Here is a 17,796-nt window from a genome sequence, read left to right as displayed (position 1 = left end):
ATTCCGCTGTGCAAGCTTCAACTTATCTTCTGTCCCCTATTCTCTCTACTCCTCCTAACCCCCAACAAGGACAACAAATGACTCTTAAGTCACTCCTAACCATTAGGGGACGCTGACCAACTTTTCAACATTATTTGTGCTCTCACATGGGGAACCTAAAACTGGACCTTCCATTCTACTGAGGCTGGGGCCAGGAACACTGAACGCATTTATGTTCCCCGGTTACCCGCTTATCTAAGCAAAAGCAACACCGACCAAGTGCTCACAGTGTGCCCCCAAACACTGTGCTGAGCACTTAAGATGTTCGCCCACACTGAAAATATTACTCACTTACATAGTTTGGGTTCTGCCGTCAGTTCTAATTCCTTTCCCTGTGCTTTGCTTGCATGACCATGTGTTACCAACTTTGTTTCCAGCTTCCACAATTACAGAAATGTTGCGCTTTCCGGGATCGAACTTTAGCTTGACAACCAATACAAATGTCAATTTAACCTCCACCACTGAAAACTTCCTTGAATCCGCTCAGTGAACACGTGTAGAGTTAGCATCACATCAGTATACTTTCTACTCTGGATTGTGGATAAAAAGATGGGCGGTACCAGCCCCGGGGCAACCCTGGCAAAACCCAACGTCCAATCCAGTCCACGTAAGTTATCTGGGCAGTTGTAACATCGAACGTGCCCGCGGGGTGCGCGCATACATTTCCTTTACAGTTTCTCGACATAAACGCGTATACATACACCTGCTTAACAGATACTTCATAACTTGTAGGGACAGAAAAAGCTGACCCCAAGGTGTGACCAATTAGAACAACTGCCACAGACATAAGCCTCCGAAATCCTAAGAGACTCCTGGTGAACAATGAGTTGTTATATAAGATGATCCTGAAGAGCAATCAGCCAAGGAAGAGACCCAGCAGCTGTGTTATTTTTTTTTTTGGGGGGGGACCCCTCCTTCGAAATGTTCAGTGCGTATAATCAGCAAGTAAGCAGACAAGAGAGACTTGATGGAACTGCGCGTGGGTATCTGACAACGATCAATGACATCAACCCTTTCGCACACATTCTGCTGGCAGCATTTAAGCTCTTTTGTGAGTGCCTTCCTTTCCCCCCTTGGAGGCTACTAGCCTTCGTTTGCTTTCTAGCAGCTATTAAATGCAAAAGTGTGTGTGTGTGTCACACGCACGCGTGCTTTACTCATACCATCAATCACCCTAAGCCTCAACACCATCTCCCCAACTCAGGCACAGGCTGGTTGACACTCACCATAATGGCCTTACAGGCTCTTAAACACACAGCATTAGTAGGTTGGCAGCATTAAACACAGAGTTGTCACACAGAATGCTCTCTTTCGCGGACCAAGCTAAAAGCGCAAAGCTTGGAAGGGAAATTCATCGATGTCACACCACAGCAAGGACCTCAGGTGGTACCCTGAGACTGTCTTCCGGGCGTGGACCACTCTGTCACTGAATAACAAAAACTTGTGGACCTGAGGTGGCTGACAGGTGTGTAAGCCATGAAAGGGGGGAAAGATTAGAAACTCTTTAAATTAGCTGCCCTTGAACTCCATGGATTGTGGTAAAGATAAAACCAAGCTTTGTTCCCCTGGAAAAGGAACCTAATTGCGTTGCTGGCCAGTTATAATTGTGCACAAACACCCCAGTTGAACTGGTCATCACTTTTCTTTAACCCGTATGAACTCCGGCCAGGTATGGCAGCAAGAGCCTCCTGGCAGGTCTTTCTGCCTGTAGGTCTTTCTCTGCTCCCTCCCATCTGTTTTATGTGGTGTTGCCAGGTCAAGCATCCTGAATCACTCCTCAGCTCAAACACTAGCCACGGTTCTCCACTGTCTACGGACTAAAGCCAACATTCCATGACCTCGCATTTAAGCCTCTCCGCCGTGGGGGTCCCAGGATGTGTCTAAGGGTCACTGTCCCACTGCTACTTACGTGGACTTTATACTGTGGGCAAGTTCCCCTTTGTTTTCCTGCCTCTTTGTCTTTTCTCAGATGTTATTACACCAGTCTAAGTGCCCTTCCTTTTTCTAACCCTGACTGGCAAACTCCTTCCCACCCCCACAGACTTGTCTCAGTGCCACCGCTTTCTCATCGCTCTGTAATCTCCATCCCTGACAAACCTGAAGGCTCCCATACCCTCCAGAGTGCCCCACACATCACAGGCATGCAACATGGACCCGTTGAATATTTCTGGAAGACTACAAGACAGGTTTTTTACTCAAATCAGTTATAAGACACTCTCAATGTAGCTAAGAAAACAGGAAGGCTATAAAGTATTCATCAGTAACAGAAACAAACTGTTCTCAAAGTTTTAAAATGACCCCTCATGGTTGATGGGGGGTGGGAGGGAGGGGAGGGTGGGGAGGGTGGGTGATGGGTATGGAGGAGGGCACCTTTTGGGATGAGCACTGGGTGTTGTATGGAAACCAATTTGACAATAAATTTCATATATTGAAAAAAAATAAAAAAAATAAAATAAAATAAAATAAAATGACCCCTCATTCTTAGGGAGTAAGTCCTAAAAGCATCTAGACTGAAACTTCATCCTATCAAAGTCTCCAGACAGCTGCCAGCCGCCTTCTCCGCCAGCTCCTCCTCAACTTGTCTGATGCAAACACACACACGGAACACGCGTGCGTTTGTGTGCACGCACGCGCACTCCCCCTGCCCGCACACAGCCAGAAAGTCTCAGTTGAGGCTAATCTCTCTTTAGCTGTTAGCACGTTTGATGCTTTTCAGCCAAGAACACTGACACCTCCTTCCAAGGGGTGAGACAGAGGCAGGGAAGGAGGAGACAGGAGAGCTGAGGTCCTGCCACAAGGATCAGGGAGGGCGACGGTCCTCCGCCTTCAGCCACCACAGGAGGCGTCCAGAAGAACGGGAAGGTGGCGAAACCCGCGTTGGGATGACAGGATCCAGTCATGACTACAACCCACGAAGTCCTCTGGAGGGAGAAAAGGACTCCTGGAGGTTGGACAGTCATTGAAAATGCGCTTCCCGGCGCACAGGCTTACCGTTAATAAGGTATGGGTGATTGCAGCACTTCCGTAGCTCCATCATAGTGTTTAAAAGGTTAGGTACGTTAGCTTGACCACCGCCTTTGGAGAGAAATGTGAAATTCTTCTCAAGGATGGCTCGGTAATATTTCTTCTGAATGTTCGTGAGCTCAACTTCAATAATGGTTTCTTCTTTGGGGGCCAGGTTCTTCTCTACATCCTCCTTGAGACGTCTCAACATCATTGGCTTTAGAATAGCCTGGAGTTTTTGCACCTAAAAAAGGACCTTAAGTAAATACTGGTATCGTGATTTGCTTGCATGTTAAAACACATTCTAACATGGAAAATCAGGACTATCTTATTCGTTTACCATTCATTTTCATTTGTCAAAGCCCAGCAAGGGGATGAAGGCCCTCATCTCGCAGCTTGCGTAACAGAAGCGTATGAAGGTTGAACGAGTCGGCGTTAAATGGCCCGTTTCAGCCGGGAGCCCGAGCAGCCAGAAGGCCTGACAAGCACACAGCGGAAAAGAACTCAGTGTATTCACTGAGCTTTCCCTTCTGTTGGTCTCAAGCCATAGGGACGATGAGGAAGAGGGAAGACACGATGTCATGGGAGTGCTGTGCTTTAGTTCCCTTCCTTTCTGGAAAGAGCTAACAGAATGAGCAAGCCAGGAGGTACCTACTCCGTCCACCAATAAGCGGGCAGAACATCTCTCTCTGGTTCTCGTTTCTGCTGACTGGCAATAGGACATACAGCACACAGGATAGTTTTTATTTTAAGAAAAGCAAAACCAACATAAAGCAGACTTTACCCTGAACTGAACTAAGAGGCTTTAAACAGTAAGTTGTAGGGGGCAGGGGCCATAAAGACCAAGATTTCCAGCGTATCTCTATCTGTTTCAATTACAGTACAATAATGAATACCCACACAGCTCTTAGGATATATAAAATAACCAGCTGCTTTTCAAACACAATACCTCATTTATTTCTCACAGAAATCCTGTGGGGTAGTTTAAATGAAAATACAGAGAGTCAGAAAAGTAAGTTAACAAGTATGACTAGAATCCCGGAACTCCAGGGGGCGAATAACTGCAAATTGCCATGGCTTCTGACACTGAGCTCACAAGTGCACGTAGTGAAATCACCATCCTGAATAGCACCGCGGTCTCTGAAAATTACATGAGTAGGTAATAAGTAACCTCGCTGAACAATTCTCAGCAGCCCGTCACCAGGGCAGACACACAAACAAGAACACGTCGACAATGAAGACTCGGAATGTCCAAGGAAAGGAGGCAGAAGGCTCCCCTGACCAGGAGGAGAGAAAAAACCCGACACAATTTACATTTTTACATAGCTAAGTAGGAATGCTTTGCCACTTCTTGGGTTCGTCTTCAACGACGTGACTAAAGCACAAAGTAGACACGGTAAGTACCTGCTCTTCTGTTTTCAGATCACCAAATTCTTGCATGAAGGTGGTTTCTGAAGGGAAACGACTCGGTTCCAAGAAATGAAGCAGGCTGAAGAGTTCCTCCACCGTGTTCTGTAGGGGGGTCCCCGTCAGCAGCACTTTGTGCTCCTGCGGGAACACAAGGAAAGCAACGGACTGAATCGCGACCGAAGCAGCGTCTTAAACCCAAAGCCTCTTTTTCCAGACATCCATTTGCCTACTTCTCATTCGTGCAGCTCGGCATCCACCACGCGTGACGTGGAGGCGGTGGGCGCGAAGGCGGAGATACGAGGAGCACTTGGACCCTGCTCCAGACACGTGGCGGGGGCCCTCTGGAACGCTGCAGACCCCGTAAACATGTCCTGCCCTTTCATTTCTTCCAGGGGTTACCGGGTCGGCATTTTCGTGCCATGGCGGTGCGAGTGGCCTGAGTCCCAATGCTTTTTCCCCTCCCCAAGTTTTTTTCCTAAAATCCCTGGACTCAGAGAGAGCTCACATGCTTCTTTCTGTTCTCTACATCAACAGCATTCTCATCTCCCCATCTGCTTCCTGCATGACTCACTTTAGAGACAAAAGAAGTTCTTCTACAGGCAACGGCATATGAAAAACCATTTTGTTCTGCAAAAATTTCAAACTAGCAAAGAGGTCAGCTTGGTTTTAAATACCACAATCACTTTTTTTTTTTTTTTTAACAGATGCTATTTCTAACTTTGTTTCTTTGAACCAAGTTAGGTATTTCTTTAAGATAATTCTTCCTGTTTACGAGCTCTTTCTCCAGCCTTCCTCATGCATCTGTTCTCTTGTCTTTGTGTTTTATATACCCAACACAGAGGAGCTGTTTCGCAGTGACCGGTTTTAACGGTAGTGAGTTCATTAATCTTGAGGGCCTCACTGGTCAATATTTCGTTTGGCCGTTTCACGCACAGTACAGTGAATAAAACTAGTTCGGAAAGTGACCCTACCTTCTGGTAGATTCAAAAGCAATTGTTCCGACTTAACATGAAATCTGACAAGAGTTGGCTGCAAGAGACTATATGCTCGGGAAATACTAGATAAATGATACAACCAGGGACATGATAATTTTCGTAATATCTACCACGCCTCATCTGCCAGTGAAGCTCTTTGAAAGTGACGTGAAGCAGTGCAGTTTGCTTCCATTCCTCCTTTTCTTCCTTTTGAATAAAGAGGTCTCTCAGGAAGATACACAGACCACCATCATCTTCGGACTCATTAAATTCATAGAGTAAGGAGTCTGCAAATCAACTCAAGGTTTTCTACTGTAAAACCATCCTGGTGGGGAACACGGGCCACAGTCCCTGACACACTCAAGTTCTGAATTACTGAAGGATTTTTCACACTGTCACAGATTTGGGAAGGAGCTACGGCACTGGAAGAGCTGTATTGATACTGAAGATTGTCTCCCAGTTTTCTCGTCTCCCTTATGACCGAGCTAAATCCTTAACCTCTAACCAAACGCTTCAGAAAAAGCCTTTTAAGTTATTAATTTCAAAGTACTATTTGAAAAAAAGGAAAGGGGCTCCTTTTTCATGCTGTTTTCCCTCAAGGGCTGTTTAAAGCCAGTTATACCAAATGATTATACACATGACATTTTTTATAAGGTTACATATGAGTAGTGGAACAAAACCAGGTTTTCATTTGAAAGTAACTGTGAAATAACACCTGATGAATACACACAGTAGCATAAAACATCGTGTAAGAGACTGGGGCTACCAAGCTTATCACCTCCAAGCTCAACTACGCCAGGGGATACGCTTTTGGCTTGAAAACGTTACTGTCCCTCCCTTTTAGCTCTGATGGAGTGACACACATTTCATTTCATTGCAGCAAACTCTTTAATTTGCGTAAGGCCTCCTGACAATGAAAGATGAGATGATGGAATCAATGAAGAACCACTGCCACCTCCAGAGAATCCCCTCCTTGTCAATGATGCACAAGGGGATGCCGTGCTCCCCAGGGCTTCTATGGAGGATGGGTGGACCATAGACGTCCCTCTACAAATCCTCTCTGGAAGCATTTCCCTGGGGATGGGAGAGCTGAAGACACTCGCTGGTCTCCTCCTTCTGAGCAGCCACTTGGAACACGATCGTCATCAAGTGCCCCTTCATCCTAACTGAGTCTAGGGCAGGAAACAGCGCTGGCCTCTGACCTGCTCCGTAGCTGGATATACTTACTGGTCCTTATTTTCACTGTGACTTATTCTAGGAAAGAAGAATGAAAAGCAGCCAGTGTAGAAGTTCTCACGATATTTACTGTAAGTAAGGATTTCAAGGCCAAGCAATGAGCTGTCCAGAACGGGACAAATACAATTACACTCCAATTCTGAACAGTGCTGCTCTGTTCCATCTGGAAAACGTCTCTTCTGAGATAAAGATTCTTGGCCATCAGAAAAACAACTATTTGGTTCATTTGCTTATCAGAGATTTCCAGTGGTTCATTTGCAATCAGAGCCATGAATGAGTTACAGGTATGCAAGTCCTTGGGGCAGCCAGCAGGGTTGTGAGTCAGTGTCCCAGGGCTGCTCACCTATGGCAGTGGGCAGTGTTCTCAGCTTACCCCACTGTGACATACTACAATGACACGCAGAGAACATTACCACTTTCTGTATGTGCCATTACGTGAAAACGGTTAGGAAACACTGCAATTTGTAACCGAAAAGTTATCTGTATAACAGATTCTAATCCATTAATGAAGTTTTGCTGTAAACAATGGAAAATCCTTTCAAGTCTCCCAATGACAATTAGATTCTTTGCTGAGAGAGTTGAATCTGTACGTATCATTGGAGGACTGCTTTGCAGTTAAGCATCAACTGCCTGGAAGCATATAAACTAGTAATAGGAAACAACTTAGATACACTCAGGTGACGATTTAAGCCTTCGTAAAAGGGAACTGTGTCTTCTACGTGAACCACTGTGAAGATGGGTCCCTACTCAGAAGATACAGGTCAGTATTTCGGGAACATTCGCATTTCCCTGCCGATACAGGTTGATTTCAACGTAAGGCTAACGTATCGCCTGAGAGAACGAACACAGTAGCAGAGTTTCTCTTCTCCACTTGCTTACCTATGTCTTCAAGACCATGCGCTGTTTCTAAAGTATTCTAATTTCTTTTGTGGATTGGCCATCAAATATAAACTGATTTGAAAAGTCTTAGGATGGGAAATCCCATCCTTACTAGCATAATTCAGGCAGACTTTTTCCTTTAAACACAACTAGACTTTGTTTGTTTTTGATTAAAAGAAGAGCTGGCTAATGAATAAGAGAATCGCTTCAAAGAACCAGCTGCAACAGAAAGCTTTTAAGTGTTCTTTTCGGTAGTACGAGTCTTCAGTAAAAAAAATTTATAGCCGCAAACACATAGAATGTTCCTTCCCCTCTCAAACTCTCAATTAACAAGAGATCAAATTAATCTGCAGAAGGCAACATCAAAGAGATTTTTAAAATTTTTTGCACTTTTTAAAAACTTCGCAAAAACATTCAAGACATACTGAATGACGGTAACATTGCTTCTAAAACGTACATTAAAAATGAAAACAAGTGATCAAAACCCACCTTGCAAACTACAGATAGCAAAGAAGTCTGAGGATGACTGAAGTCACGTAATAATTTCTGCTAGGAAACCATACACACAGAAGTATGGAACAGAAACTCAGTTAAATCCTACCACCTCTACAACACGTTATCCCATAACACTCCTACTAAAAAAAACCTAATCAGAAAAACCTGACCACCTCTTCGGAAGTGGGGAGAGGAAGGGGCAAGCATGGTCTAAAACTCCAGATCACATTCAAGGTCTCATAACGCCCCAAACTTCCAAGGGTCTGTGCGAACTTGACCAATCCCAGGTATTAACCCATCTTACTAAGAACTTCCATTTACAAGCCCTACTGGAATGAGCCCTGGAATATAACTTCATTACCATTACTGGACCAAAGCCTGGCCCAACAGCATATGAAATGGCAGTATTTACAAGCAAAAGGGAAAAGTAAATACTTGAAATTCATCTCAGTGAAACTATCCCGACTACAGCCTGCTGTAACACAATTGCACAAAGATACCGGCCAATCATGTAAGAATAAAGGACAGCAGCAACTTTTGAGTAACTAAAAGCTCAGGAGGATATACCACCATATTTGACAGGCTTTGCAAACCCTACACAGGTAGCAGTCAAATTCAAAGCAGTGGGAACACCGAGTCAGTAACGATTCTGTTCAGGTTCAATGGAATCATCACTATGATCACTGACCAAGTCCATCATCTTGAGCCCCTCCAGAAGCTTGCAGTTCCTATTCTTCAGCCTGTGGGCTTCATCAATGACGACACAGCGCCATGGAATATTCCGCAGCTCAGGACAATCCGTCAAAATCATCTCAAATGTAGTGATGATGGCATGAAACTTATAGGACCCCTTTATCACTCGACCCTATAAGAACAGTTCTAAATTACTATTTAGCATTAGAGATCACATTAACTTTGATTAATAAAAAGCATGAAACATATGTATTTCTCTTTTGGGGACATCTTTATTTTGGGTAACACATGCATTTTGTTTTCAAGGTATTTTGCAGGGGGGCTTTAAAACCCTTTTTTTAAATTTATTTTTTTAAATGTTTTTTTGTTTTGTTTTCAGAGAGAGAGAGAGAGAGAGAGAGAGAGAGAATGCACAAACAAGTGGGGGAGGGGCAGAGACAGAGGAGAACAGAGGGTCCAAAGAGGGCTCTGCACAGACAGCAGTGAGCCCGATGTAGGAATCGAACTCAAGGACCGTGAGATCATGACCTGAGCCGAAGTCGGATGCTCAACCAACTGAGCCACCCATGCGCCCCTGAAAACCTTTCTTTTTAAAGGAAGTCTGCAAATCATTAGTAAAATTTCTGATTCAATTTCTCTCCAGATCACGTGTAGTAAAGCGCCACTAAGTATGTTCATTCTAGTTCCAGCCTACAGACTCCAAAAAGGTAAGAAGCCAAAAGGATGATGTACTAAGGCAACTTTTTAAAACCTTTGTTACTTTTGAAAACTTCTTACTTTTATTTTGCTTGGGTAACTTATTTTTTACTTTTTTTCTTGAGAGGGAGGAGTAAGTGGGGGAGAGGCAGAGGGAGAGAGGGCAGGGGGAGGGGGGGGAGAGAGAGAGAGAGAGAGAGAGAGAGAGAGAGAGAGAGAGAGAGAGAGAGAGAGAGAGAGAATCTTAAGAAGGCTCCACACCCAGTGCAGGGGCTCAACCTCGCGACCGTGAGATCATGACCTGAGCTGAAATCAAGAGTCAGATGCTTAACCGGCTGAGCCACACAGGTGCTCCTATGTTTTACTTTTGAAGGGCTAAAATGAAAAACCATTCACTTAGGATAGAACTTACAACAAATTCTCAAATCTAAAGATAAGTACCAAAATAGATTTCAGTATTTTTCTCCTTGAAGTATTTAATTATAGGTCAGATTTTACACATAAAGCAAACATATAAAACAAAACTCTGTCCTATTTCCAGCTATAGGACTACCATTTACCACCTGTAGCTTAAAACTACTTTAGCACACACTATTCTTCCTTCTTTGTCATTTATAATGCTTTGCCGTCAACATCATACAATAACTGTGTACAGGTAACAAAGAACAAGTAAGAAATCATACCAAGTGCTACCTAGAGCCAAAGGAGAAGTTCCTCCCTTTGGGTGTATTTCACTCAACATTATATGCTCGGATGTGCCACTCAACATTGCATGCCTAATCATTTTTACTCCTAGTAATAGTTTCACAAAATATTCTTTCTACTTACATTGAATAACACCATTTTTTGTTTAGCTTTTTCTTAGGCTTGCAAAATAAAAGCAATTAGTGCATCAAACATTAAATGATTTTCCGTAGTTCACCCAAAGTAAAAATATTTCATTCACTCTTATCTAATAATCAGGATGACCAGAGGTATAAAAATTAGCTATATTTACAAGATGAGAAAGTATAACACAATAAACTGGGTAAGAAATCTAAAGCAAAGTTCTCCATTTTGTAAAATCTAGGCCTTTCCCCAAAATGTCTGAGACCATTTTAACATCCAAAACCTTAAAACACACATAAGAAGCATCAAGAATCCACTTGTGACGTTTTACCTGGGGATCTTTGAAGTACATTTCATACAACTGAATGGTCCGACGACTAGCTTGACTCCCATGATACACAACCACGTTCAACTCTGTCCAGGTACGGAATTCCCTTTCCCAGTTGGGGATTGTGGACAATGGGGCAATTACTAAAAAAGGGCCATGGATTCCTTTCAAATATATCTCATAGAGAAATGTAATGGACTGGATAGTTTTTCCCAAACCCATTTCATCTGCTAAAATGCAGTTTCGCCTTTGGGAAGGAAATAAAATGAGAAAAGTTTAGTCAGTGTGGATATTAGATACTGCTGTCTTTTTACAAAACATATACTATTATATTCACAAATGCCTACCTCAGGTGTTCTCTTAGATTCAACAGAACACATTTTCAAACAAAATCCTCTAAGACATCATTATTTCTACATCTATCAATGTCGGTGTTAATGTTTGTTGGATAAATGTTAAGCATACTTCCAATCCTTGCTGTTTTTCATAATTCTTATTAGAGATTAAAGTGTTACACTATTATTTGATTAATATTAATTTTATTTTTTTAATTTTTAAGTTTATTTATTTAGAGACAGAGACAGTGTGAGTGGGGGAGGGGCAGAGAGAGACAGAGAGGGAGACAGAGAATCCCAAGCAGGTTCCACACTGTCAGTGCAGAGGCTGCTGCGGGGCTCGAACGCACGAAACCGTGAGATCATGACCTGAGCCCAAACCAAGAGTCAGACGCTCAACCGACATCCACCCAGGCACCCCTGATTAATATTTTCAGTGACTACAAAGGAAAACAGTTCTTAGGCCTTCTTAAAAGCGAAGTAAAACATGGTTTACATACATGTTGTACCAATTGAAAAGTAGCCAGTTTACTCCCTCCAACTGGTATTCCCTGAGTTTGTTATTGTTTTTGTACTCCCTGGAACTCTCCGATTTCTTCCAGTCATCGGCAGGAGGTCGCTCCTGTTTCAAATATAGTAGATCCCATTAGTGGCTTCTCCAAGACCACACTGCTATGCTACTTCCAAATTAAACCCTTCACCATTAGCCAATTCTTACCACACGCTCTGTTTCTGGCTCCCTGGACATTAGTTCCTCAAACTCTTCGATCTTTGCTTGATCTATGTCCTGCCTTAGTTCCCACGTGCTGTCTTCGTAAGGCAGGGAACACCACTTCACCAGGTAGTGAGTCACAGGCTGGGCCAAGTCGAAATAAATCAGAAACGGATTCATTTGATCAATGCGCGCGCTGCGCGCGCACACACACACGCACACACTCACACGAAAAACACGTGTTCTACGTTATTTAATGATGGATGCTACCCCAGCGACAGAAACAATGAGCTGGTGGTAGTTTTAAAACTACACCCATTACACCGTGGTTCCTAGTTAACAGTGTCAAGTCTAAATTGGAAAGAGTATTACTGGGTATTATCAGAGTAAGTTAAATTTTATCTAATGCACTGGCATGTTCAAAAGCCAAGATATATAGAGAAATAGCTAGTACATAACACAGCTGAATTTAAGCCCTACTCTTATCTGTGCAAATCATTTATCAGGTGTCTGATTCAGACTTCTACAGTAAATCATCATAGCCAGTATTTCCATGTTTACATAATTGGCTAGTTTCTTAAAGAATGAGAAACAAGCTTGAATTTATTAGTATCTCTGCCTTTTTCCTAAAGAGAGAGGTATTGTTTGTACCTGATCACTTTAAAATAAAGTGAGGTCTAGTAGGCTGGAGAACAAAATATTTTGGGTAATGCAGATCAACAAAATTTCCTTTGTCTTTCCTCTAGAAAATACTTGGGTTTGTGGACCTTCACTTCAAGGCTAAGGTACACTGACCTGGTTGTGATGTTAAAAACACTCACTGTGCTAGTAAATATGCAATAATTTTCTCATAAGTAAAGCAAAGTAAAACTAGAAAAGCAAACATCCCCTTACAGATACTGTCTTTGAAACATCATGGACTTCATGATACAGAGTTTGGAAAAATCTGGGAGTTCACTGCAGACTCTCACTAGATAAGCAAGATCTAAACATTTTATTTTATTTTTTTTATGTTTATTTATTTGAGAGAGAGAGACAGAGAGAGACAGAGAGAGAGAGAGAGCGAGCAGGGGAGCAGGAGAGAGAGAGAGAGAGAGAGAGAGAGAGAGAGAGAGAGAGAGAGAGAGAGAATCCCAAGCAGGTTCCGCACTGTCAGCACAGAGCCCGATGCGGAGCTTGAACCCACAAACTGTGAGATCATGGCCTGAGCCGAAACCAAGGGTTGGATGCTTAACCGACTGAGTCGCCCAGGCATCCCAAGATCTAAACATTTTATATAAAGCTTAATTTACACAAAGAAGCCAGGAATGACAGAGCTCACGGTGGGTGGGTATATCGTCACCAAGACAGCATGCTTGGGAAGGCACTAGACTTGTCTCCACTCTTATTGCCCTAATCAACTGTCCTTCACAACCTCACAGAGTTTTGCAAAGCAACATGAGAATGCCAAGATCTCATAAAGAGGATTACTTTACATTATTCTCTGTGCACTACATTAAATGAGGTTCATCAACGCACACTAAGGATGTACAATGTTAAATAACACTAAATTCCATTCTGCTAAGAGCACTCTTAATTATGTATAGGAAATTTGTGCTTCATGACAGGTTTAGACCAAAGTGTACTAAATTCTTCTTTATTGATCATATTCTGAAATTCTGCAAAATGCCAATGTATTTGTTTCATATTGAAAATTGATTTCTTTTAAAAAGCTCTCACACTAAACAAAGAACACATTTAGCGCCATTATTAAGTCATAAAACTAATAGTCAATAAGTTTCAGTTAAATTTAGACCAACTGTGTCATGATCCAAGGCTCTGACCAGGACCAGATCTAGGATCCCATAATCATTCTCCACAAACACACATAAGCTGTCTGAGTCACTGCCCCCTAATACAAGTGATCTCTGTCACCTCTCCCCGTTCATCTGTGCTTCGTGCAAAGTCCATTATCCGGTCAACCTCCACATAATCTGGATTAAAAAGCTCATCTTCAATCTGCGCCAAAGGAAAGAAAATTAAAAAGTTAAAATGTTTATTTAATTCCTGAGAGTAAACACTATTTCACTTTTCACCAGGCAATAATATTTTGGGTCACAGTAAAATAAAATTTATATTTGGCAAATTCTATTACATTAATTGAAATGCTACAATTTAGCAAAATCATTCCCCATGAGGAAATCAGACTTCTCAGACTTTGTTAACTGGGTCTTTTAATTACTGTGTGAAACCTTTTTACTGTGAGAGAATGTTTAAGAATATTTTAAATGAAGTGTGAAATTACAATTCACTAATGAGCAATCCAAAAGGCTTATGGCATGCAATGCATTTAGCATTCTTGAAACTACAGCTTGCAATAAAGAAGCCAGGCTATGCACAGTAAGTGCTCTCGGAGTCTTGTAACTACCAGAGTTGTCTGATGCCTTATAGCATCGGTTACAGAATGCTATTCAAAAGCTAAAAACACTGAAACCAGTGAATTTCATATTTTAGTGTGAACAGTATGGGATGTTTGGTCGCCTTCGCCAATCAACAGTAGTACCTCCTTTGAATACAGTTTTGTCATTAATCTAAGTGTTCTAATGATTTATTTGTACTGAATATAGAGCATCTGGCTAAAAATATTAAGGATAAAGAAATGAGGCTTAAATAATTGGGTTATTTAGCCAACGTATTAACAATCTTCACAAAAGTAAAGGAGTACTACTTGCTTGCAAAGTTATCTCATAGAAAAGAATAGAATGTGGCTCAAAGGGAAATTACAGACTAAATCATACTTTAGAGAAGCCAGAGACAGATAAGTTAGAAAACAAAAGACACATTATTATGTGTTCCTAGAGATCAACTTATCGGTAACAAAACTGCATTAAAAGCCTTTTGCAGAGACATATTAGAAGTCACTTAGACACCGCTCATATGCCCTAAACTGCAGGTCGGAAAGATAAGTTGTTTGGTCACAGTCAGCTCAAGGATGACAAACATTCCCTGGGCTGCTGTGCCCATTTACAATGTCTGGTCCGGGGCCTTTGAACTCTGAATTATGAAAAAAAAAAAAAAATCAGAAATACAAAAGTGTGTTTCAGATGCCTCGGGCCCTTACACAGAGTTGATTAGTAAGGCAAAAAATCCACTGAAACGTTCAGTGTATTTAAAATGTTAACGTATGAATGCGCTGGCTCTGTTCGAAGCTTCTAGATTCAGGTATGCAATACGTACGCCTTATTCACATACAGCATCAACACTAAAACTCCCCATAAACTAGGTTCTGATGCTAAAAGCTCCTTTTAAGACATCTTGTCCTTAAACAGAAGCGTTCACTGATGAGTTAAAATCCTTAACCTTACTCCTAAACACTTCCACCTTGCCAGCAACTCATCCGCGCCATCATGCGTGGGACGCAGTTTCCAGTTTGAATAAAGATTTTAGTGGCGGCGGCTTATGAGGAAGCCTAAGGTGAAACAAAGAATGCAAAAGCAGTCGTAATTAAAAATGCCAAAGCAGCAGAGCCGTGGAACACCTGAAACCGGGACTGTCTGCGGCAAAGGGCGCCCGTGTGTGCATGTGAGTGTACATGTGCATGTAAAAGAGAAAGAGAGAAAGGGAATTGCTATCCTTTTGTGCTGGCCCTCAGACCACCTTTTCGGGCTGGAATTAGTGCTATTTCCACTCAGGACAAAACTTAAGATTTCTAGTTGCTGAGTTACCAAGCAAGATAATATATTTCGACTGTGGTACAGGTTATTCACACAGACAGATCCAAATAGATAAGGCTACACAGCTAGAGCCGGGCACAGATCCCCGAAGTGCCTCTGACACCAGCAAATGTATTTCAAATACATTTATTAAACAGAACCAGGACTGAAGGATGGGGGGAAGCTACCATCGCATGTTTTCCTTCTCCCTACACTGATCCATAGAAAAGGTCAGCAGAACATATGGCGTCTCTTTCTAAAAGGAAGCTAATGATTTCAACTTGTCTAATGTCACCAACATTTGACTTCAGTTGCATGAAGAAGGGCACAAAAAATAGAATTTTGTGGTATTTTCTTAGAAACTGCCCTTCCCCGCCCCCCCCCCCCCCAAATCACTTAAGTATTCTCCAAGAGGTGAAGAGTGAGTCACATCTGAGTAACTCCATTCCCCTCAGTGTTAATTACTGTGCTTCGAGGAAGCTGCATAGTCAGATCAGTAAAGGTGGTGATGCAGACACGGGCCCAATAAAACCACCACCACCCAAAGGCCCATCCAACACAAACTTTACGGGCTGCCTGTCGGGAGCGTGGAAATCAGATTCCAGGAGAACACAGACTTGTGACCTGAGATTATGAGGATTTTATGACCCAAAAGTACTGAATATTCTTCCGTCCCTACCCCCAATGGTCCAAAAGGCGGGGGGGTGTGTGGGGGGGTGGGTTCTGAAGGTTGTGAAGGTTGTTAAACAGGTATTATTTTGCATCAAATGTCACACTTCTTTGCAGTTTACATGCTGTTAAGTTCTTTAAGGAGAGGAAAATTAATAAATCAGCAAGTTTAATCTTTCAGTGTGAAGGTTACTCTTAAGGGAAACCAAATTGGTGAGCAAAAGTCCGGAGATGCCAGTAAGCAGTCTGCAAAAGCATTTCTTTTAATGTAACTGAGCTTTTTGGAGGGGACTTGGCACTACCTTTAAAAAAAAAAAAAAAAAAAAATGCAGATTTCCTTCCCTGCGCTAGGTATGGTTACCTTTTCATCATCGATAACCTAGGGTAAGGGGAGACAGGCAGAAGACATTACACCAACTTCTATACCATAGCACATCACTTGTAAACTCTGTAATCAGGCATTGACTTGAACAAAAGAAATCTGCCACATACTTTCCCTTACAGAAGTAACTTACATTCTAAAAAATGTACTTTATACTTACTGTAGAGTCTTTAACTCACTAAACCTTAACAGAACTTTTATCCATTTACTTTTTTCACTGTCTGCTAACTGTATTTTCATTACAAGATTTTAATGATACCATCATATTTCCACATAATATCACAAGGACCAGTATCTTCTAGACTAAGCAACAGGAAGAATGAGAAATTTCCTGTTTACAAATTTTTTTTAGCAATAACCAGCTACCAATATGCAAGTAACAGCACAAATGAGGCAAACTAGTTTTTCTTAGTAATTTACTAAACTAAAATTCAAAATTCAGAACACTTTAATAAGGTTGCTACTTAAGAAAATTAACTGGGTATTTCATACCTCTGAAAGGAATTTGTTCTGGCCCTGCTTTGCCTTAAATCGTTTGATCTTTTGCTGAATTCTCTTATCTTTCTCCAGATCTTCTACAGATGCCCATTGACAATGAAGATAAGAGCTAAAAGAATAAAATGATATACTTGAAACATGTAGAAAATAATCTTTTGTTATTCCAAAAATCAACTAAATAATTAACGAAATAAACTGTTTACTTAAAGAGGCTACTGATCAACATTCAATATAATTACTCATGTTTGAGAATAAGAAAAAAAAATCAGTAACGGTGCCTAAAATTTGTCTGCAGTCCTGAGCCTCCAGCTCTCTTATTTATCTCCCATGAAAAAAAAAAAAGGACCCGGTAACAAGCTGTTTTCATAAGTGAATGGAGTACACTTCAATACAAAACAATTAGCACTACAGGGTGGCCTTAATTATGAATTTACATTTTGAGCCTTTTATCATTAATTGAGAAATAAAAGGTTTTCATCAAGTTAAGAGAATTCGAATTTAAAACAGCAAAGGTAAACCGAACTTAGTCCTTCTAGAGCAACTGGAGAGAAATGAACCATCACCTGCGTTCTGAACACACAGGCCGTCAGCCAGCCCCAGATCAGTTCGCGCCCTCCCCGCCGCCCTCTGCGTTCTTCCAGGAGCTCTGCTGTGATGCCCCTTTGGCTCCCGTGAAGTTTTCACTCTCTACTATCTCCCCGGTTCCTCGCACTGAGCGATCCCCTTCTCTCCAGGCTCACCATGGCCTGCTTGCAGCACAGGTGTTTTCTCTAATCTCAACGGGAACACTCTCACCCTCCCTCTTAAGACTCACAGGTATAAAGTTAATATTTTATGGTACGTTTGACATTCGTTTGTTTGTTATTTCAATATTCTTTTGTACCACCGTTCTCTCCCTGCCCCAGATAGCCCCGACTGCCTCTTATT

General features: G+C 42.0%; 1 protein-coding gene across 4 annotated transcripts in view; it reads right to left on the bottom strand.

Moving 5' to 3' along the window:
- The window catches only part of CHD7 (chromodomain helicase DNA binding protein 7), a 192,530-nt gene that overhangs the window by 34,252 nt on the left and 140,482 nt on the right, over nucleotides 1-17,796 (bottom strand). For all 4 annotated transcript variants that reach the window (XM_058699659.1, XM_058699662.1, XM_058699661.1 and 1 more), the window contains exons 8-15: nucleotides 16,864-16,978; nucleotides 13,543-13,626; nucleotides 11,635-11,772; nucleotides 11,417-11,538; nucleotides 10,585-10,828; nucleotides 8,725-8,901; nucleotides 4,447-4,590; nucleotides 3,031-3,286 (exon numbers count right to left, since the gene is read on the bottom strand). In XM_058699659.1, the coding sequence (XP_058555642.1) occupies nucleotides 3,031-3,286; nucleotides 4,447-4,590; nucleotides 8,725-8,901; nucleotides 10,585-10,828; nucleotides 11,417-11,538; nucleotides 11,635-11,772; nucleotides 13,543-13,626; nucleotides 16,864-16,978 (1,280 nt within the window). The remainder of the gene's footprint in view (nucleotides 1-3,030; nucleotides 3,287-4,446; nucleotides 4,591-8,724; nucleotides 8,902-10,584; nucleotides 10,829-11,416; nucleotides 11,539-11,634; nucleotides 11,773-13,542; nucleotides 13,627-16,863; nucleotides 16,979-17,796) is intronic.

The sequence above is a fragment of the Neofelis nebulosa genome, chromosome 14, assembly GCF_028018385.1.
Source record: "Neofelis nebulosa isolate mNeoNeb1 chromosome 14, mNeoNeb1.pri, whole genome shotgun sequence".
NCBI lineage: Eukaryota > Metazoa > Chordata > Mammalia > Carnivora > Felidae > Neofelis > Neofelis nebulosa.
This window is presented reverse-complemented; position numbering and strand designations above follow the sequence as displayed.